The following is a 23,642-nucleotide window of genomic DNA, read 5'->3' on the forward strand; positions in this document are numbered from 1 at the left end:
AACGTCCCCCTTTCCACCACACATCATGAGGCAATTACATCAAAGCATCTGATGTGTGGTACCCCCAAGGCTGTGAGAGAGCCTTACCGTGCTAGAGGCAAGGGAGCACAACATCATTTTTTTTTTTGGCTTCCGTCTCCTTTCGATCTCGTCAATTTTATGTTTGGCGCCCTCAAATTTAAGAACGCATAAGTTATGTCAGAAAATTAGGAACAAATAAATAGAAATGTGTAAAGATGCCGATGCCTAGCCTGGCTTGTGTATTCTCTCTATTTATTTAAATACTCATGCATTATTGTAATAACTAATTTCACAATTTGTGTGTGAATTTTTAACTTTGAACAAACGAAAATGATTTCAAACCATGTACTACATTTTACTGTGTTTGAGCATGAATAAATTAAATGAATTAAGTGAATAATTGATAATGAGAAATCAAAACAACTGATACAATGAATTAAAATGATGAACAACAGCAGCCTGAACAAGCCTAGCCATCCAACCAACCCATTGATTGCGACCCCTATACAAATATTGAACAGTTGGTATGCCGTGCGTTATTATGCAAATGAGTTGGTGCAGGTGTAGTGGGGAAGACGGTATTGTTAGTCATTGCGGTCAACACGCCACACTGTTGAATTTTGATGATGTTAATCTTTGCATTAGAAGATTATTCAAATCATGTAAAAGAAAAACAATTTATCCGGGCGGGAACCTATCCCCTCATTTAGTTTGAGTCCATCTGGAAAAGAAGCCTACCACCCAAGAGTACTACAAAATGAAGGAGCACATTTGGCTTCAATTGGCCTTAGTGCTGAGGCGGGAAGAGCACACTATAACATCTTTTATTTTTCTGTGGTTTTCGCCACCCGATTTTTGATGTTGTAAATGTTATGTTTAGCACAAAAACTGAAATTTAACAGTGTGGCGTGTTGACCGCGATTGACTAACAATACCATCTTTCCCACTACACCTGCACAAACTCATTTGCATAACAACGCTGACATACCAAACTACGATGAGATATAAATTCTTTTCTAAACACGTAACGAAGAGAATTATAATTTGTTTTCTGACATTAAATTGTTAGTCATTCGCGGCGGTCAACAAGCCACACTGTTGAATTTTGATGTTGTTAATATTTTACATTATATTATCCTAAATTAACTTCACTCTCTAAATATCTCTCTTTCAAAATAAAAGAAAAACATTTTATATTTATTTTTAAAAAAAGAAATCCGTAGAGATTCGAACCCCAGCTAGTAGAGCTGAAAGAATCCAAACGATAGTTACTAGAGCACTACCCGTTATGCCACAATGTACACGAGTAATGAAAGGTGACAATAGTATAGTCTTATCGTTACGTTATAAATTATGCCAAAACTCATACTTCCGGCCATTTTTGGACAAACTTTTCCATTAGAACGAATATTAATATGCATCTTCCAAATCATTTGACACTAAAATTATTTCATTTAATCTAAGCATTGCAAAGATATAACCATTTTGTTTTCAATGGGTCCAAATATTCAAATTGAGGTCAGAGGTCAAAGATGAATTTTAGAAATTTGACAACATGGGTTTTTATAAACCAGCTTCCTTCAAATATTCATAAAACGCAATGTTTACACTTTCCCCATGATTTGCACACGAAAATACATAGGGAACTGGACTAAGTGAATGAATACATTTTTTTTTGTGCGGGAGAAAAAATTAAGACGTGAAGTTTTGATTGGTCGGTAGTAAAGTCTGTAGAGGGCGTTTTATAATCAAAGAATGGCGGAATGTCAAAGCGCAAAATAGGAAATAGTGAGCAAATGAAATATATTTATTCATTATTAAAAACAATGTTTAGTTTTTGATTTAGGTTTGATTTTATACACATAAATGATAAATAATATTATTTAGGTAATTAAGGGGCACATCTAGTTAAATTGAATTTTTAGTAATTATTTTAAGGCTTGTAAAGTTAGGCCCATATTGTTGTTTACCTCACCTCTTCTTACTCCAACTGTGACAGGGGAAACCTAATCTCTTCCTACCTACGCGCTGTGTATGAATGACACTGTCACTCACTGACAGTGGCCTATGCCTAGATAAATAGTGCATCTTCCTTTCATATAATATTGTATATTGCAATCATTGTCAATCAAATTGAATAGGTCATAGACGACACCGGCTAAGCTAGGACACGACATGGCATGCAAATTAAATATTTTATTTTACAGTACTATAGGCCTAGCTAGGCCTAGGCCTATAATTTTATAGTAGAAAATAAATAGGCGTTTTCGTGATTGACTCTCTACACTAGTCTAGGCCTACAGTAAAGTAAGACAGTTTATTGTATATAATATATTGTGTTCAATTTACAGGATAAATTAATTTGGTTAAAATGGCACAGCCAACAGCGTCTCAAATGTATTTAGATGAGTCTCTTATTGGAGGACCAAGTTCTCGCAAGACCCCCGTCGACATGTCTATGGACTCATCGCCTGGCGCCCCCATGGCAGCGTCAACTGTAATGAAAACTCATAAATATCAGGAGTGAGTATGTCTCAATAATTTATGTTAAATTGTTACATTTAATTTTTATTTTACAATAAAACATTGAATAATTTAGAAAATTAATAATTAATTAAATTAGCCCAGGAGCTTACTGTATGTTGAATAAAAAGGCACTTGTAGGCTTTTGATGTTAATTGTTGGCACCAACATTTTTTATTTAAATGTTTATAAATTGATTTTGTTTCTCCTTATTTTTCTACAGATATTTAGATGATGATGCAAGAGGATCATTTTATGGTCAACAACAGCTATCGTCAAATCCAAAACAATATAACCACAATCCATCACAATTCTACCAGGATAATCCAAGCACCGATAGCATCGAACAAAGCAAGAAAAAATTGAAAACCAAAGGTTTACTTGACAGCCTTGATTCAAATAGCTCTAGTGATATTGACAATTTCTTAAAGACTCATAACCTTTCTGATATGCTAGAGAAAATGCCATCATCAAACTTATCGTTAAGCATACAAACTGACCTGGGTCGAGGTAGTCTTGGACGAGAGAGTATAGGCTTGAATAATACAGGATCTTCTCTAGGTATACTGTCAATAGATTCTATGCATGGTGAGATATATTTTCATTATTAATATTTACTGATATACATATTAATACTAAAATTAAATAAAGGCAGTACTGAAAGAAAGTCTGTAAACCTACTGACTAAAAACAAAACTGAAAGACTAAACAGTAGTAAGTAGATTTTCTAACAGTAAAATAGTACTGTAGGCAGTGTAGGAACACTGATCTAACATTTTTATGTACCTTTTCCATATTTTAAAATAATATACAGTCTTTACAAAAATTACAAATCAATTACCAGTTAAGGGAAAAATGGAAAAATAAGCACTGTGGTCATGTTACAAGAGTTGTCAAAACAATATAGATTATCTGATAAAACTCCTAGAAAGTAGGAATACTTTTGCCATTTTATAAAAATAAGGTCTTTTTTAGCTGACATTTATTGGTAGCCCATACTTTGCATGTTTTGGTAGTTTCACTCCTACCATCATCATTTTTTTTCTTATATTTTAGATCTCTCTGGTAGCCTTCTTCAAATTGGCAGTCCAATCAAAAGCAGTCATGGTGACCTCAAAGAAAGGCCTGACCTAGATACAACCCTCACTCCAGACACCCCACTATCTGCCTTCAGCAATGAAGGTGACCAACAGCACTTTGATAAATTTGAATTCTTTGATACAGTAGGACATAGCATTGACAATAACACTGGCAATTGTAAAGAACACCATAGTCCCAATGATGTTGCTGGAGATTGTGTCGATTGCATGATTAAGTCGAATAAATCACGACCGCCTGACTTGTTACGAAGTAGAGATGTTGATTTTGATAGTAAGCAAGCTAATAATAATCGATCAAATTTTAGCATTTTGGGAACAAAACGAGAAACTGTTACTGATCATTCACAAACCAAAGATATTCAAGATAATTCAATGCAACAAAAGTATTCAGGTAAACGATATTTTAACAATTATTTTACATTGTACTTCCACACCAGACAAGTATCATAGGAAAATTCTGAATACAGCATTTCATGTGTATCACAATAGGTGTCTGTATTAAAGAAGGTTAGGTTTTAATAGTTAAAGTTTTATGAGATGCAGATTAGACTTCCCGTAATACATTACAAATTTAAATACAGTACTGGAGAATCTTCTGCTTATTATGTATACTGATTGAGTGTAATTAAAATCGATCAAACCATTTTTTCAGAATTGAAAATTACTTGGCACCTTTCAGTTTTTGAGGTGTATTTTTGATCGTACTACTGTACATTTGGCATGTAAAGTATTTTCTATAAATATCAGGTATATTTTCACTTTTTTATTTAATTTTTAAAATTTCCTATTGATAGGTAGTGCAAGAAAAGTCCCATTAGAGAAGCTTGACTCAATGTTCTTTGAACACAGTCCTATGGCAAATATTCCACGACCTGGCAGTGGTGATGGCGAAGAGATATTCCCACCAAGGCTGCCCTCACAGGGTCAAGAACAAAACAGTAAAGATGTTAGTCTTCCAAACCAAACAACAAATTCATTGTCGCTTCAAAATACAGGAAGCGAGTTTAATTTGACAGGTTCTAGCCTGGGATCAAGTCTTCCATTTAAGCCTTCTCAGAAGAGCCCACCACTTGGCGCAAGGAGACCGTCGGAGGGAAGCGAAGGAAGCTGGCAGGATGCTGCCCTCACTAGGCAAAAGAAATTTACTAAAACTAATCACAGTGTTCGCAAATCAACAGGAATTCCTGAAAGATTGTCACAGTCTCAAGGTGTGCACATCTTTTATCTCATTGGTCAGATGTTTTGCCCTACTCTGAAGTAATTTGTACTTTATACTATACATTGAGAATACTTGAGATAAAATTCACCTGTATTTTTTGGGTTGGACTCTAACCCATCACTCACTCATCATCTTATTATCTGATGGTATAATTGTAATACTGATTTTATATAGTTTTATCTTTTACATTATTTTTGTACTTTTTGTGTGTAAATATGTAGGTGTTCGAGGGCGTGCAATTGGTAGTGAGTCTTTAGACAGTAGTGAAATAGACACAGAAGATGAACTAGATGCTGTTAGAAAGGTCAGTTGAATAATGTTGATAAAGATTTAGTTTGTAGAGAATGAAAACAACACCATAAAGATGTTTTTTCCCAAAAAAAACATGAAAGAACATGAAGATTAATAAAAAAAAAATACTTTCAATAGGTCATTTCGCAGTTTTAATCAATACCGTAGAAAAAAAAACTTTAAAAAAGAATGTTTTCACATTATAAAAAGAAAAAATAAAAATCTTAAATTCAACCAAAAACCCATTGACTTTTAGTCAATTTGATTTTTCATGTAAATACATTTTTCCAGATCGAATTTTTGGTCAAAGGGAATAAATATTATGTGACATTAAAATGGCATATTCAACAAAAACATTTAAAACAAATTATTTTTCAGGGGGGAAATATATCTTATTTCCACCCTTCATTGTTTTCTCATTTGTTTTATTTTGGTTACACCACTAACAACAGTGTAATAGAAAAATGATGACCAATAAATAAATATGTAATTTCTGTTCTTTATGTGTATTGAAAACAAAAATATAAAATCATTCTGTTTTCTTTGACAGGAATTAGAAGAGCGTAATAACTACATAGAACCTGCAGAAAGAGAATGTGTGGGTGAAAGTGAGGACAGTAGCAATGAAGGACGGCCAGGCCTTGAAGGAGGTAGCTCAGATGAAAATGACACACAGTATGCATACAATGGAATCCGAGGTAAATTCATTCTTTCTTTATTTACCTACAGTAGCAAATTGGAGCAAACAAAATAGCTTTTATTTATCGAAGGTTTGCCCCATATTAATAGATACATTAAATACGAACAATAACACTGAAAGAGCAATAGCAATGAAATTAACATAATAAAGGACACAAAAAACAAAAAAAACCATAAGAGATACGCCACCATAAATCAATATCTTGATAATAAAATATTATTTATTATTAAGGTGTTTTGCAAAAATTCCTGCTAATCATTATTTTATTGTGGAAACATTGAAAAAAATTTCTCATGTAAACAAAATCTTGTTTTCCTGAGCCCCCTCATTTTATCATTTTCATCAATGCTACTTTATATTTTCATTCATATGTGATGGAATAAATGTATTCGTATTCATGACATAGGAACATGGAATCTAAAGATTTTAATTGAATTAAACATAATAGATTTGAAACTATATGTGATAAGAATTTCCTTCTTATTTTCGCACAGGCCCTAGAGAATCAGCGGAGGGTGAAGTGATAGCGCCTGTTCTTGGTGATGGGGGTGGAGGAGGTGATGGAATGAGTGATGGAGAGGATGGTAACGTTCCACCAGCAACCTCTCAACTCACCACCATGGATTTTTTTCATGGGATCAACGCTGGATCACATGACCAATTTAATGGAAGTGATCAGCGTACAAGAGAGATTGATGTAAGTGCTTTGTAGATCATAACCACTGTTGGTAATAGGGAGCTTTTAATTTGTTATGACCTACGACCTATGCGTATTATGTCGTTGGTTGCCACCTGGTCCTAGAATTGAGTGAAGAAGTACATCCTATTGAATGCCCACAATGAATGATGTAAATATGTCCTGGGTTGTCAAAAATCCATAGCTTCCTAATGTTATTAGATTGATATTAGATCAAGATGTTTCTAACATGATAATGGAGATGAAAATGCATACTGCTACTTGAGAATACTACATGTTATATCATTTAATTGGTACAATTCAATTTGTTTGACTTAAATTCTAGATTGCCTAGACTATACCTGATATATAGAAAAATACTGTAGATAGCAGCCATTTTTGGTTTTATCTACATTAACCTAATTTCTTCAAGTACATTTTTTCTCCATTTTTGATATGTTGTTCTGAGAGAGATATTTACCACAGAAATAAATTCTGTTCTAATTTTGTCTAGATATACCCATTGTTTTTGCTACATTGGCCACACTAATGGTAATAGTTGTGTGTTGGTGTGGCAATGACAAAATAATGTTCATAATTCAACTATTTTATTTCATCCAGGGTCAGTCTGTTTATCAGGATCAAGCTAGAGGTCAACCAGTTGGTAATGGTATGATATCTACTCCTTATCGTCAAGTTCGATTTGCAAGTAAAGATGAGGTGAACACATTGTCAAGGCTAGACAGTGACTCCGACTACTCCAGGGGCAGACCATCAGTTTCTAGTGACACAAGCCGAGGAAATGATACCGAAATGCCATCCATGTTTTTCAATCCGAACAAACATCACAATGATACCAGCACTCTATATGCCTCTGCAAACCCTCTTCAAGCCAGTAGCATCCGTTTTGAAGACGAATCTATATTTGATGGAGATGGTAAAGAAAGGTTAGGAGCACAATTTCAGCCTAAAAGGAATAATCCATTTGATCAAGAGGTATGTATGGCCAGTATAGTTTAATTTGAAATTTAGCATAAAAAGTATTTTTAAACACTCAATTAATTTACAAACTTAACATTGACCTTTTATTTATATTTATTATTATTTTTAGAGCACAAGTCCTGGGCAAGCATTTATTGGCCGTTCTTCTTTAGGAGATTTTGGTAATGACATCACATTCTCTCAGAAATTTTCTTTTGGAGATGATGAATTCTCTCATATGGAGGTGTCTGCCAGAAGCTCAGGGAGTGATCACAGCAGTACCAGAAGTAGCAATGCCAGCAGAAGGCTGACTGGGAACTCTTGCCAAGGTACGATGTCATGTTTTGATGTGGCTTGGTGGTGGGTGTGATGTTCACATACCCAATCCCAAGGTGATGGGTCCAAATCCTTTGCTTTTTCTTGTATGTTTGGCATGTAGTGAGATGTCTTTGAATACTATTTTTGGCAGTGCTCCAAAATACATTTTACAGTCTTGTCTACACTATCAACGTTTATGTGACAAACAATTTGATGTGCCCATATATGGACATGATGATGTCATATCAATACCATATTTAAGCATATCACTACCATATTTGGGCTAATCACACTTTTTTTGTCAATCTGGTTCGATAATGTAGACAGAGCTTAATATCCAAATGTCTTTCTGCCTTCAAACAGGTAGTCAAAATGGCGATGATCACAGAGGCTCTGTTTACCTTGATGACGACGGACAAGTTGTTAATGATTTAGCCTTTAGAAATTCTCTACCCATCATCAAACAGAACAGTAAGTGGTATTTCGATATATTTATACAATCCTGTCAAAATACATAATACATAATAAAATGTATTATAAATTAATATAATAAAAACTTAAATAAATATGGCAATGAATATTAAGTATATACTTTTTGTACACAGATGGCATGGCTTCGATTTCTTTTGAAGATTTTATCAGTGGGGAAGACGTTGGAGTTGGTGAAGATGAGTTTGTTGGCGGAGGTAATTTAAACTTGTTCATAAAATTAAGCAAATTAAAAATTGTTCTGAAGCTCATATCGCCTCACATGATCAGTATGTTATCTTGCTCTTGTGTATGAAAATAAAGCAGTAGAACTCCTATATTTGGGACGCAAAAAGTGGCTCATTAATGGGGGTGTCCCCTTGTCCCCTGAATAGTGGTTGGCCTCATTCGTTTCATAGGAAACTTTCCCATTGTTAAGGGTGTCCTAAATAGAAGCATCTCCTGAATAGGAGTGCCCAAAGGAGGCGATCCATTAGACATTATTCATAAACTGTACTTACAAGTTACAAACATATTTCCTTTTCAATCCAGGTTGTGCTGAAGAAATGATTGATGAAGCAGAAAAGTCATTTGAGAAGGAAAATATATTCAGACAGGTGAGAAATATTCACTTAAGTGATTTTTTACATATATTTTCCACCAAAGATGACAAATATTAAATTAACCTGATTTTGTATGTCAAGTTTAATGCTCTGTCTACACTATCGAACTGTGACAAAAAATGTTATGCACTCACATATGGACATGATATCACTACGATATTTGGGCATATCACTACCATATTTGGGCACTTCACACTAGTTTTATAGTGTAGACAGAGCTTAACATAGAAATTCTTTGTTTATCACTTATATATATTTGATTGCAGGATGAACATATATCACCAACAGAACCCGATCAGTTTGACTGGTCAACCGGTGGTGTAGAGAACATCTTGGACCGGTACAATGACATTACTGGCACTGAGGATTTCTGTCGTATATCCATTGGAAGATTTATGGAAGGACGGACAGAAGCTCTTGGCTCTCTGTCAGGAAATGGAAATACTAATCGGGTATGGAACATCATTTATTTGTCTTTTTGGTAAAATTGGCTGAATAGTTTAGAAATGTGAGTGGAGTTGTAGCTTGGTGGTTAAGATGCTGGGCTAATAATCCCAGGGTACTTGGTTCAAATCTTGTCTGGATCTTTCCTCCTGACCAATAACAACTCCACTTTCACAAACCTTTTTAAAAAAAGATGTGTTTGAGTGTAGATCATCTTGTGGATGAATTATCCCCAAGTCCACTTATTATAGGAGATTAATATATCTGTTTCTGTCATTTATTTTATTTTATGTCTGTAGGCCAACTATTACCAGTAGTAAATTAATCACTGTCCTATCAGATAGGTGGTAATCTCAATTATACAGGGGCTATTTTGTAAACCAGTACACAAGGGGTAGTTAACTACTCAGCTCGAATGATGAACTGGGTTATTTAAAATGAACATAGGCAAACTGTACGCTAGAAATACAGTTTATAGCCTGTATACAAAAAGACTTTTTTAACCACTAGAATTAGAAGCGAGTCAGCCTCGAACCCATGCCGAACTTGTTACCTCTTTAGGTGTGGTAAATGACGCACCTACCTTAAATGTTTAATGAACAAAATTTAATTTAAACGTGTGCTCACAACAGATATTGTGCTTCTTCTTTGTCATGGAAAGGTATTTTTAAGAACATTGCTTGTGTCATTTTTTTTTAGCCTGAGTTTGGTGGTGGCATCGTTGTATCACCATCCTCTGGCCTTCCACGAGCACTTTATGAGAATCATGATGGCTTGAATGAGACATCTCTTCAAGAGGCTGTATCTATTAATGAGCCATCAACATGGATTGACGATCCTAATTATACTAGTAAGTGACATTTTAGGATTTATCTTTACAAATTAAATTATTTTGCTCAGGCCGTATTTCAACATCATTTTATTTATTTTATTTAAAAACATATTTATACAGAACCAATAGGTTAAAAAACATACATAAAACACTTTAAAACTTCTGTTAAAACAGTAATAATCACTTTGAGCCTAAAGCCATCAAAAAGCTGCTAAGATTGAATGCTAAGAAGTCTATGGCAGTTTGACAGCCTGTATTATATAGAAGTGTCTTTAAATGTGTATTAAGAATTAAAAAATTAAGATTAAGAATTTATCTTTACTACCAAAGTATGTACTTTAACTCTTTTAGTGTCTGGATTCACTGGTGTAAACCGACATGACAACACCTATAATGTGACCGCAAACAGTGCAAGTCGAACATTGACTAACGAAACTCAAAATCAAACAGCCAATGATGATTCTGGACTGGACTATTCAACTAATCGAGCAACACCACTGGCTGACAAATCGCATAAATTAGATACCACTGAGGCACCAGCTATAAACATGAGTACAATAGCATCTGCAATCGTAAACGCATCAAGTTCAACAAAACCGAATGAATTAGCCGCTATGATTCTTGCTCTGTCAAACAAACAAAAGGAAACTACAAATGAAAAAACATCTGATAAATGTGAAGAAACATCAAATAGACTTGAAAACAAGAGCAATAATTTAGAAAATGAAAATCAGCCTTGTGATATTAAAGATAGTAATTTTGAAAATTCATCTAAAGTTGGAAATATATTTGAAAAATCTTCTAAAGTTAAACAAGTAGATTACAAGAGAGAGGAAGTTAATAGAAAACAAGTAAAGCAAAGACCTTTAATGGAAGGAAATCAAGTTCCCAAATCAAATAAAAATAGAACTTCTTCCCTGGAAAATAGTAAAAGGGATTCCAGATCAAGTGATGGTGATCATCAAAAGCAAAAACAATTCAACCCAACAAGACCTCAGAGAATTGGTGATGGGGTGGAGGATAGTAAAACATCGAAAGGTAGATTGTCAAGGAAACCTCAAGAAAATGTTGTCAAAAGCTTACAAGGGCATGCGACTCAGTATGTTGCTCCTTATAGTGTGAAAAAGGACCTTACAAAACAGAATGTACAAGAACATAGTCGCACATCAAACTTAGATAAACAAGCAAGGGATGTTAGGTCATCTGCAATCAAATCCAAAAATTCTATATCTGACACAGGTGCTAGAAATAAGGATGACTGTCCTTTACAATCTGTTGGACGCTATCAAAGAAAGGAATCACAAGGTCCTGATGGAAGAAGACTTGATTCCTCTGAATCCAAACCAATGGTAGGGCAGGTAGACCCAATACAGAGCACTGAAAAGTCTTCCGAAACTGTTGAAGATATGGAGAAGTCTGATGCCATGATCGTCGAAATGTTAAGGAAAGCTAGACGTGCAAAAGGTTCACAGGCTAGAACTTCACAACGACATGATGAGAATCAATCAAGACCTCAATTGAAAGTGGATGGTCAAAGAATCGCTAATTCTAGTCATAGATCTCATGGTAAAGATGATTCTAGGAATATCCAAGAAAGTATTGCTTCACATAAATCATATCCCTCTGTTTTTTATCCAAGTTTAAAACAATCACATGATGGAGTGATTGATCATCGCTCTGAAAGTGCACTTCCTGCCAGAAATGTATCAAAAATTGATCAGGATGTGTCAGAACATCAATTTAACACACATTCGCAAATTGAATTGCATGCAAACATGCGAAGGACTGAAGGAGTGAAAACTTACAATTCTAACAATGATGATATGAACAAAATACCACTAAGACCTGAGAAACAGCAATATTCAGAATCAATAGAAAATAAAGAAATAGATATTAAAGATTATCAAAAGGAAGCATCTAATATCGAAAGCATGAAAAAGAATACTTCTGATAGAACTAAATTTGCAGAAAAAAAGTCAAAGAGATCTTCCCCAAGTAAAGGAAAAAGAAGTATTAAGCCTCGCGACTCGGACGTTTTCATTCTTGGTGCTCATCGTATTGTAGCCTCGGAATATATGCCACGGCCCTCAGATATTATGATTGAAGACAGCTTCTTTGACATTACTCAAAGCCAACCAAATACAGGGGAAGGCAGTCTAGAACATGAAGATATTAAATTGGTGACAGATAGTGATAAAGTGAAGCCTAGTAGGCAGAAAGTACACGTTCCACCTTCACAGAAGTCAAAGACATCACCTGAGAGCCAAGGAAGATTGTCACAGGATTCAACTAAATCATCGTCACCTAGGATGCATGGAAGACCATCTCAGAACTCAAAGATGTCGATATCACCAGATAACCATGGAAGAATATACCAGGAATCATCAATATCGTTGTCACCTAGGATAAATAGCAGACCATCACAAAACTCCAAGACGTCGATGTCACCAAGATCTCATGAAACAGGCGTGGATTCAGCAAAACTGCAACATTTGTATAGTTCTTCAGTTTCACAGTCACCTCTTCGCAACAGACATCTTCTTGAAGAACATCCACATCATCACCATCTTGGAAATACTGTATCAATATCAGATGATAAAAGATATCTGCCACCTCAACTTCCTCATTCATCTAGTCAAGTGTTAACAGACCAATTACCATCCTTAGCTAATCTTCCAATTTCAAGCTTTCAACCAATCCCTGGCAGTCTACCACCATCTGGTAAACCAACTTTATTAACCAGCCAGTCATTACTAACTAATGCCATTGCAAGCCAATATTTAAATGACAGACCTATTATGACTACCAGTACTCCTAGTACCAGTTTGAGCAGTAACCAGTTCTTTGGTCATGGAAGCATTCCTCCTCAAGGTGGTCTACATTCCACTTATGCGTATGGAACAATACCAACGGCTGCTCCAGCCACTCATTTCTTGCCAACATCTACTGCCAATGGATGTCCAGGTCCCTTTATGTCAACTCTTCCTAGTGGTTCAAGCCTCCCACATTTTCATGGTAAGAAGAATGCTAATTATTATTAACCCGCAAATTGTGGCACATTGTAAAAAAGAAAGTCAATTTTAGTCCAATGATATACTGCATAGAAATATTTCTAAAAAAACTCTTACTTTAGTTCTTTCACTATATTTCTGTGCAATGTCATGGCTGAGAGGAAGCTTTTTTTCTGCAGTAACTCGATACTGTAGCAGTAGCAGTAGAACTTCTTTATTTTGTCAATGTTCTATTTATAGTTGACAGTCTACAATACAACTTCTACTGTCTCAATAACACTTTTTTTTTGTTATTAGGCCAATCGGCATTACCTCATGCCAGTATTGTGGCTAACCTTGTTGTACCAAAACAACTTAGGTTTCAAGGAGTATGCTGTGTAGGCATTGCAGCACAAGCAACCCTCCCTCTTCACAACCCTTCTACAAGATGGCTGCAGTGTACATTGGAGGTAGCGTCTGTGTCAATAAATGGAGAAGAGGTTAGTCTAAGCTACTACTGTGGTAGTAGAGTAGTAGTGTTGAGTTGAGTGATTTTCTAGTTTATTTAGTATTTAAATCATTTTTCAATGTAATGTGAAACTCTTTGCTCTTTGAAAAGAAAAACAATACATTATTAAAGCAGATGGAAGGTGTATAATAAAGATGATTGGGATGATGATGACATTTCAGCACAAAACACAAAATAACATGATGCAAGAAAAGCATACATAAGCCTTTCCTAATTTAAGACAGTACATATTAAGTCCTATGTTCCATGCACTTTTACCTTGCTTATTATCTATATTGTGCCTAACCTATTTTTACGATATCTTAACTTTATTTATCAGGTCAATCCTATAAACAAACCATCATTTTTGATCCATCCAAAAACCATCATTAGCCCTCATACTACTGAAGAGGTGAAGATCATATTTATGCCCAAATACCCAGGAATCTACATATCTGATGTTCAAATAACCTCTAGTCCAGTTGTTGCTAATAGTGAAACAGCATTGGTGCAAGTGAATCCTCCTCAAGTAGTTACCATTCAAGGTCTGGCTGAGAAACCTAGTGTTGAGGTATGTGAAAATGTGCATTGAAGATTTATAAGACTGTCTAAATCATCAAACTAGTTTGACAAAAAAAAAGTGTGTGGTAGTGATATAACCTCATCGTGTCCATATATGGACACATCACATTTTTGTATAACATAAAGTTTGATAGTGTAGCTTTTTACATTAGCTGCTTGATTTTTAAAAAATAAAGGATTCCATACCATATGCATACACATTTCTACATCTTCTATGTATAGACTTATTACCTTATTTATTAATTATGTTATTTCATCAGATACAAGAATCAGATGATGGCAGTATCCATTTCGGCAACATCAATCAGAACACATCCACATCAAAACGTATTTTGGTGGTGAATCGGGGAAGAGCAACTGTGCCAATTCGAATTGCTCTCATTTCTGTAAGTTTCCATATTTGTGATATTGTACTTTATATTTTGTAAACCTTGATATCATAATTGTCTACTTTTACATGCTTCAATGGTTTTCGGTTTTATTTGCCTCACACATCAATCTATCTATATACAGTATCTTATATATATATCCTCTTCCTATCCTATTATATATACCTCCTCCATATACTAAAAAATAAACAAAAACATCAAGCAGGACTTAAACCAAAGGCACATATCGCATCAAACACAGCATTACACTACCTAAAGCTCTGTCTACACTATCAAACTAGTTTGACAAAAAAAAATGTGATGTGCCCAAATATGGTAGTGATATGACTAAATATGGTAGTGATGTGATCATCATGTCCATATATGGGCACATCACTTTTTTTTGTCGCATAAAGTCTGATTGTGCAGACAGCTTTACACTCTAACCTTTATATCAATTGCTCAAAATAATTGGTGGCTACAAGTTCCCTTTTCCGTTTATAAAATGATGATAGTGCATGTACGATCTCTCACTTCATTCATAAATTAAACATTCTTCACGATTTCCGTAGGGTTCTCTGATGCATCACCTAAGCTTTAGTGTTGGTGAGAAGTCAAACACCGGTGTTTCTACAAAGCCAGTACATACAACGTTAGCAGGCAATGAAAATCAGGTACCATATTTTATTTGTTTTCTGCTACAAATGTTGTGTGCATGTACATTCATATTACGAATATACATACAATATAATAAATTTTTCTTTTCTTTATTTTAATCATAAAAATAGTATTTGTTTTAAATTTTATACATCTAAGTATTTCTGTTATTATTGTTCCAGACTAAAGAGTCTCCATCTATCAGTGTCTGGGTTCACATCAAAGCATCCAGTAAGCTAAGTATTACAAGTAACATTAAGCTAGGCCCTCCTGATGTTATTTCTGGACAACTTCAGGTGGAGTTTGACACGCCAGAGCAGCATGAATATCTGGCAGTTCTACCCATCAAGGGCCTAGTTGGGGTGGCTAGGCTACATGCTTCAAGGAGTATGCAGGTATGTTTTTATATCCAATACAAACTAAACTAAATTTTTAAGACATAGTTAAATGAAAAGTTTGATATTAAAATGTCCATTATTGTTTGAAACTCTGTATGTTATAATTTGTGCTAATCTCTTCTAGGCTATGAATTTTAAATCAACGGTTGGACAGTATGCAAGTCGGAACTTCCCTTTGAAAAACGCTGGTAACCTTAGGCTTGATATCCAGTTGTCTGTTGTTAGAGCAAAGGATTTATTCAGTATGGTACCAGAGAGGCTAGCACTAGAACCTGATGAGGAGCGAGATGTGTTGGTAAAATACAGGCCTAAAGAAGCGCCCTCTGAAGTTGAAAGGTATACATGCAATATCTTACGAGTCTTTATCAATGTTTTAAAAAAAATTTCGAAATAAAAGATTAAAGCTCATTTATGGTTTGTGTCCAGAAAATAGCTCCAACAAATTTTTAATCTTCAATCAATTTTCCTGTAAGTGAAATCCATTGCTTTTTTCAATTATGTACAATTTTATATATTTTATAGCACTCTTGTTGTCCAAGTCTTACCAGATGGTCCACACTATGAGGTTGTTATGTTAGGTAAAGCTACAACCACTTCTCCAATCTCAAAAGAACCATCCGTGTTACCTATTCTATGCACTAAGCAGTTTGTGGTCTGGGGAGGTGTCCCGGTTGGCAGAGCTCTCCAGCAGAAGATAGTACTAAAGAATGACTCTGACTCTCAAATGATGAAGTTGAAGTTATCAATTAAAGGCAATACTGATGACTTTCAGGTATGCATTAAGTGAAGGTTCTGTAAATTTGGGTCTGCGACCCTAAACAATTCTATACAACCTCACTAACCTAACATTCATCCATAGAGCACCAAGCTGATGACTGTGGTTAGTCTCTAAGAAGCAGCGGGTACTACTTGAATTAAAAAAAACATTATTTGACCCTAAACAATTTTCAAAGAAGTATCTAAGAGCTAAGATCCAGGGTTCAATCCTGACCTAGTGACTCTTTCAACTCCACTCCCTAAGCCTCAAATGAGTTTATAAAATAGTTTATCAATCCTGTTATTGTCGAATTTGTACTCGCTGTTGGATGCGTATGACATTTTTTTTAAATAGTGTATTTTTCCAAATCATTTACAGCTTCAAAGTTCCTTTGGACAGCAGGAGAAGTTGACAGACAACCGCCATGTTGTTCTAAAGCCCTCAGAACAGATACCAGTGCACATTCTCTTTGCCCCAACATCAGAGAACACAATGAAGGCAACATTGGTTATCAGACCAACCACAGGCAACACTAAGTTCACAGTAAGATACTGAATGAAATTCAAGTTTTATCAATTAAATTGATATAGAAATACATATACAGTATAAGAAAAAACTATTAAAAACCTATCCATTCTGAACTTGATATTTGAACAACGTCTGATTTTCATTATATTTGTTTTAGATTCCTTTGTCTGGATATGGTGGTGTTAGCAACATCATCCTAAGCGGACTTACACATGTTGGTGATACATATCTATCAAATGTAATGAATGTTGTAGCTGGACAGACTCGAACCCTTTCCTTTGAAGCCTTAAATACAGGTTCTAGAACCGCTTTTGTAAAAATAATACCTTTTGCAGGTAAGTTTCTGTGCTAAGTTGAAGTTTGACTAAAAGTTTAACTTCTTGTGCAAGAATATCTATGCTACTCGATCAGACTTTCAATAAATTATTTTTCGAGGTCTTGCAATTCTTGCAAAGAAGAATTGTGGCATTATAAACATCGAAAATGAATTGTTTTATATTTTTAACCAAGATCTAAAGGCAAGTGAAAAGCTGGAATCAAAGAGAATTACCATCAAACCAGATGAGTTCATCCTGCAAAAGGAGAAGCTCCAAAAAATCACTTTGACATTAAACCTAACAAAGACAGATTCAGTACTCTGCTCCAAGCAGTCTCATCTGCTGTGTGCCATTGGTATTTTCTACGGAGATGAAATCACAAGATATCAGTATAGACAGTAAGTGAATCCTGGGTTCAAATGATGTCAGATGTTAAAATTTGTTCTCAGAAAGCCCTGTCTACACTATCAATCTATATGTGACAAAAAAGTGTGATGTGCCCAAATATGGTAATGATATGCCCAAATATAGTAGTGATATGACATCATGTCCACATATGGGACACTACACTAGACAGAGCTTAACAATTCTACTTTTTTCATGTAGAGAATCTTGTTTTAAGAAGTTAACAATTTGAAAAATATAAATAAAACTCATTACAATTTAAATACAAATTGAAACAGTGGTGACTATGCAGTTTCTCAAACGGTTTAAATCCTCTATAGTAAGTCAGAATTCAGAATAATTTCTCAATTATCAAACTAAATAAATTTAATAACTTTTTTTTATGGAAGAAAAACAAGTGACAATATACAATTATTATTTTTATTTTAACAGAGCCCAGAAAACAGGAACTGCAAAAAAGGTTGTTTTGTCCGGCAGTAATCCACTGAAGGATGTGGTGTTTGATAAGCCATTTCTTAATGAAGAAAAAGTTAAAGAAAAGTTTAATCTTTCCCCCTCACCAAACGACAAGCAGTTGTTCTATTCATGCATGTCGCGTATAATGGTGTCGTTTATCGGCGCGTCAAAAGAAGTGGATGATAGCATTCAGTATGAAGGTGATTGGACACTAAAAAAAGAGGCTGATGAAGAAATGCCGAGATTTCCTAAAATGAAGGAAATGAAGAAAGAAAGATGGTAGTTTTTATTGATTAATTTTATAATTTGTTTTATACACCCACAAGGATATCACTTGTTAAGCTCTGTCTACACTATCAAATTACAACAACTATTTATGTGACAAAAAAGTGTGATGTGCCTAAATATGGTAGTGATATGCCAAATATGGTAGTGATATGGCATCATCATGTCCATATATGGGCACATCACATTTTTTGTCACATAAAGTTTGATAGTGTTGACAGAGCTTAAGAAGGTAAGAACTAAACTATATATATATCTAAAGTATTGTTTTATGCACAGGTCTGAGATAATATCAAACTCGCCTCCAATAAAAGACGTACCGGCACCACCATCCCATAATGCAATGAACTCATCACCAATTGCATCCAGTGATTCATCTACATGGAGCATTCAACCAGAACATCTAGTACTGCATGTGCAATCCCAATCTGTCAGCAAGGGACGGGTTCAAGTCATTAATTCAACAGATAGAACACTCAGGTAATTGACTGTGGTTAAATTTGTCTTCTGTAAATGTTGTTTTCATTTTTATTTTCATTAACAATGGTGAATGACACTTTCACTTGAGTTCCTAAATGTTTGTACTTCTACTATTTGCAGCTTTGAGCTGACCTGGCCTGGACATTGCTTGACAGTCACCCCACAGACTGGTGTTGTTGAACCTCGTAGTCAGATCTTAGTACTGGTCAGTCCAAGTCCATCACTGGCATCTAGAGGAGTGCAGCTACCTTGGGGAGGTAGTGTCTACATTAAATGTGATGGCAATTTAAAGGTGTGTCTAATTAATTATTGACAAAGAACAATTGTTTTTATTGCATAGTTTATTATACTGATACTGATTACTAATAAAATTGTATAAAGCTCTGTCTACACTATCAAACTTTATGTGACAACAAAATGTGATATATGGGATGATGTCATATCACTACCATATTTGGGCACATCACATTTGTTTTCAAACTAGTTTGATAGTGTAGACAGAGCTTTAGGCTAAACTTCAAAGTATGTGATCATTCTTACAGTAGAACTCCTAAAGGGGACACCTGGATCACGAGAAGTGTACCATTAATAGGGTTGTGACTTGCGTGGGGGGTTGGCCGTATTTTCCATCATTTGTTTTATAGTAATAGGGGTGTCGCAAAGAAGGAGCTATAACTTGTTTAAAATTACCTGTTAAGACAACTGCTGAAATATTCACTTGAATACTTAGCTGTTAGAATAACTAACCTCTCTCCCCTTGCTAGTTTTGTAAATATACCTTAAAAGCAATTCAACCTTTAAAAGTAATTCATATTATTTTATTTGTTTTATTTCAGGAAATTAAAGTTCAGATTAGACAAGACATGGCAATGGACACATCTATTTATCCATCCCGTGGTCATCTGACATCATTAGACAACCAGCCAGCCACTCCTGGAGATGTCATTGGAGTGCCCAAGCTCCAAATAAAAGAACCAATTAAACTGAAATCACGAACAGTAACATTTGAAGAGACGCAAGTTGGAAAAATATCAGGTAGGTTTGTTAGAATTTTTATTCTCTTCTACTTTTATTGTCATATAATAGATTTTTAACATATATAAATGACTTGATATCTGTCTGCCTCTAAAGCTCTTTGTAGAAAAAATTACAAAAGGTATTCATAGGATTAAAATAAATGTATATACATATTTACATTGCAAACATTTTTAAGTTTTAAAAACCCTTTTCCTCCATTCAACATTTTTAGATGATGAAACTTTATTAAAACACTAATTAACTGGAAAATTATTACTTTTTTTTTTATTAAAACATAAAATGGCAAGAAAAGATTATAATTGTTCTTTTTCTATATATTTGTCTTTACTGAGGTCATTGGAGGTCAGCTCTGATTTTCTGCTACCCCACATGTAATCCTAGTGCTTTATACTTTATGAAGAAACCCATCTTGCTTGTATCTTTAGTCAAGGTTTGATTGTAAATGTGGTGATCCTGTGTATATACAATGCACATAATATGCATGATAAATAATTTTGGACACTATTTGGAAAGAGTGGGGAATCGTCTCTTAAGCTCTGTCTACACTATCAAACTTTATATGACAAAAAAATGTGATGTGCCCATAAACTGACACAATCATGTCATATCACTACCATATTTGGGCACATCACACTTTTTTTGTCAAACTAGTTTGATAGTGTAGACAGAGCTTTAGTGTACTGGGTGGGTGTGGGTCTATAGAGAGCCTAATACAAGTTTTAGAGTGAATAGTAGTATGTTTACGGTTTCTCCATAATCTTTTTTTCCCCCTGTAACAGAGGCAACTGTTGAGTTTAAAAGCATGACTAATGAGGTTCTTCGATGGTGTTTGTCATCATTTGCACCAGCCTACGTAAAGCAAGAAGGTGGTGACATTTTTCGTGCTACTTATTCAGCCTTTAGATTCGCCAAGCAATCCGGATCTATTCTGTCAGGACAAGAATTTAAAGTAAATTTTTGAATATTCATATAAAACTCTGTCAAAGTAGTAGACAGAAACAGTGGGGTGTGCCCATATGGTAGTGATATGCCCAAATATGGTATTGATATAACATCAGCATGTCCACATATGGGCACATCATATTTTTTTTGTCACCGAAAGTTTGATAGTGTAGACAGAGCTTCATACATTATAATATTACTATATTAAAGTTATGTAATGTACTTACTTATTTTAAGCAATGTTATCATAGTATGTAAGTGTGTTGATGTAAAATGATGTAATGCAAAATTATGTAATGTTAAGTAATATTTTGGAATTACATTTTGTAGGTATTGGTAACGTTTATCCCAAGAGAAGTCGGAAAGTATTCACAGTATTGGAATCTGGAGGTGAGTTGAAAATGAATAGAATGCCAATATGGTACCTTTAACCATACCCATAAAAAATATTAACAGAAATAAAAAAATACTCATTTGAACATACACTATGAAATTCTTGCTTATTTTCTTATTTTATTTTCTGCTTAGCATTCAAATGAGTTTACATGACCTTTTAAAGACATTGTGTATTATTAAGCCAGATATTGTTATTGAATTTCATTTTTTTAACGCACCTTAAGTGGTATGTGCGCTATATAAATTCATATTATTATTATGTTAAAATACTGTAATAAGTCATACATTAATTTTCTCATCAAATTTTATTTAATTTACTTTTTAGTATGAACCCAGAGAAAGAATGTCCGAAACGCAATCAATCAGAATTGAAATGACCGCTGTTGCTTCTAAGGATGGACCAGAAAGACCAACTGAGGATGCACAACACTTGAAATCTGCAGTGGTTGGAGGCAAAGCTGATTCTGACAATCCTACCAAAGGCAAAAGGTACTTTCACATTTTGTGACAAAATGTAGAATATATGTTTAATAGATAGCATTATGTGACAGTATACAAATACAATTCTTGTTAAGCTCAATAGTCTAGAGCTATGAACACCAGGCTAGTGATCAGAAGGGTGTGGGTTCAAGTCCCAAGAAAATAACTTGCCCACATTTTCTCAATAATGTACTGAGTATAAGTAAACATTATGTCAGCATTGGATAACATAGAGCAAAACATGTACACATCTGGCTTGTGTGCACTTTAAAGAACCCAGTACATCTTTCGGAAGAGTTACCCCAGTGTACTGATTCATGCAGCCCATGTCATTGTGAACAGACAACAGCCGACGTTTGTGGCAGCACTCGACACAAAGGTACCTTTAGGGAAGAAGGAAGTTTTGGTATTTCCCCATTTACATTTACAACATCTGAGCAATTAGCTTGGCTCCATGAGGCATAGTGCATAGTTGTATTTATATCCTCTTATTTGATTGTCTTTAGCTGCCAGGATGACAACGTCATGATAAACTCTGGGATTGAAGTTGAAGAATCAGAACTGTTCTTTCCTGCCACAGATATAAACACAACTGCCATGCTGAAAGTGGCCATTAGGAACAGATCAGCCCACAATCAAGAGGTAGGCAATTATTTTTAATAGAATTTTTTGTGATTTGCTATGCTGCAGTACCAAAAAGATTTACCTGGATGGAGACCTCTTTTACATCTTTGTAACCATTCTCTTAAATGCTATTCGTTTCCACCATTAAGGTCCAAAGCCTTCTGGATGGAGATGTGTGGGGCAACCAGCCCTTTTGCTCTAGCCACTTAAAGTCCATCTATATACTGTAAGTCTGTTCACTCGGCACATTGAGGTCTGCTTAAAGGTCTTGTCACATGCCCTTACCTTGTTGAAACTTACCATGAGACGTCTATAATCTCTTTAGCACCTTACAACATCTTGCCTTACAACTATTTGCTAATAACTGTGGATAAATGCTATTCGTTTCCACCATTAAGGTTAAATTTCTGAGTCCAAAGCCTCCATTTGCAATTAAACACTTCAAGCATGTAATCAAGTCGCAGGTCTACGCCCGTCTTCCGATCTTCTTCAAGCCGACTCAATCTGGCAAATATTCCGGAATGGTGGTCATCCAGACAAGTTTAAACGAGAAACTGACCATCAAGTTAGAAGCAAAAGCTGTCTAAAGGTAAGGGTATCTACCAAATATTTATTACCATCTTAAAAGGTGGCTTATGCAGTGAAAGAACTGATCATTAAGTGCCATATTTAGAAAAACTTATAAAACAAATAAAATATTAGATATCCTGTATAAAGGTCAGCATGTGAAATCTTTACATTAAAAATTCTACCAATAAAAAATCAATAGTTTGTATTGTACATCTTTAGCATGTTCTACTAACTACCCCCTCTATTTTGAAACATCACATTATATTCAAATCAGGTTTCCAGGAGTATATATTTACTCTTTAAATGTTTGTCAGACATAATTGCTAGTGAAATATAGAAGCCACTCATAAAGGTCAAAGTGTATCGATGAGACAGACAGCTTGAACTTGAATAACCTCTCAGCTACTGTCTACTTCCCTTTAGCATTGTCACAAACTTTTGTTGAGTGTATTTTACTCTATTATTCTATGCACTCATGGACAGTGTTAAGTATATCATGTTTTAGATTGGCCAGAGGCTTGACGTCAAATGCTATTTGTGAGATGTAAATACATTTATAATGACACAGATATATGCATATAAGATTTTTTTTTTATGATGCCTGTTAAAGCAGTGAAAATCCTTGTTGAAGACTTGTGCTTTCCATAAGCATTGTTCATAAGTTT

At 34.8% G+C, this 23,642-nt stretch overlaps 3 protein-coding genes across 4 annotated transcripts in view; all 3 read left to right on the plus strand.

The window, feature by feature from the left end:
* Positions 1–1,811: 1,811 nt before the first annotated feature.
* LOC144851012 (uncharacterized) lies at positions 1,812–11,442 on the plus strand. The gene is made up of 17 exons (XM_078708535.1): positions 1,812–1,867; positions 2,373–2,544; positions 2,768–3,132; positions 3,601–4,035; positions 4,439–4,852; positions 5,085–5,167; positions 5,705–5,852; positions 6,349–6,551; positions 7,152–7,526; positions 7,642–7,840; positions 8,193–8,300; positions 8,435–8,515; positions 8,850–8,914; positions 9,187–9,372; positions 10,064–10,214; positions 10,548–11,295; positions 11,436–11,442. Exons 2-17 carry the CDS (start codon positions 2,393–2,395, stop codon positions 11,440–11,442), a joined length of 3,720 nt encoding a protein of 1,239 aa, XP_078564661.1. The 5' UTR covers positions 1,812–1,867; positions 2,373–2,392.
* Positions 11,157–23,642, plus strand: part of LOC144850650 (centrosomal protein of 192 kDa-like) — a 31,927-nt gene continuing 19,441 nt past the window's right edge. For both annotated transcript variants that reach the window (XM_078707996.1, XM_078707997.1), the window contains exons 1-20: positions 11,157–13,211; positions 13,505–13,686; positions 14,035–14,265; positions 14,537–14,662; positions 15,217–15,318; positions 15,484–15,696; positions 15,824–16,035; positions 16,222–16,471; positions 16,835–16,999; positions 17,142–17,319; positions 17,495–17,699; positions 18,139–18,441; positions 18,727–18,927; positions 19,048–19,219; positions 19,764–19,962; positions 20,745–20,914; positions 21,238–21,297; positions 21,629–21,792; positions 22,290–22,425; positions 22,806–22,996. In XM_078707996.1, the coding sequence (XP_078564122.1) occupies positions 11,543–13,211; positions 13,505–13,686; positions 14,035–14,265; positions 14,537–14,662; positions 15,217–15,318; positions 15,484–15,696; positions 15,824–16,035; positions 16,222–16,471; positions 16,835–16,999; positions 17,142–17,319; positions 17,495–17,699; positions 18,139–18,441; positions 18,727–18,927; positions 19,048–19,219; positions 19,764–19,962; positions 20,745–20,914; positions 21,238–21,297; positions 21,629–21,792; positions 22,290–22,425; positions 22,806–22,994 (5,127 nt within the window). In that variant the 5' untranslated portion in view covers positions 11,157–11,542 and the 3' untranslated portion in view covers positions 22,995–22,996. The remainder of the gene's footprint in view (positions 13,212–13,504; positions 13,687–14,034; positions 14,266–14,536; positions 14,663–15,216; positions 15,319–15,483; positions 15,697–15,823; positions 16,036–16,221; positions 16,472–16,834; positions 17,000–17,141; positions 17,320–17,494; positions 17,700–18,138; positions 18,442–18,726; positions 18,928–19,047; positions 19,220–19,763; positions 19,963–20,744; positions 20,915–21,237; positions 21,298–21,628; positions 21,793–22,289; positions 22,426–22,805; positions 22,997–23,642) is intronic.
* The window catches only part of LOC144850692 (chromosome transmission fidelity protein 8 homolog), a 119,149-nt gene continuing 117,678 nt past the window's right edge, over positions 22,172–23,642 (plus strand). The window contains exon 1 of the mRNA XM_078708070.1: positions 22,172–22,183. The gene's annotated coding sequence lies outside the window, so the exon portion shown is untranslated. The remainder of the gene's footprint in view (positions 22,184–23,642) is intronic.

This window comes from Antedon bifida, chromosome 8 (assembly GCF_963402885.1).
Source record: "Antedon bifida chromosome 8, ecAntBifi1.1, whole genome shotgun sequence".
In the NCBI taxonomy this organism is placed as follows: domain Eukaryota; kingdom Metazoa; phylum Echinodermata; class Crinoidea; order Comatulida; family Antedonidae; genus Antedon; species Antedon bifida.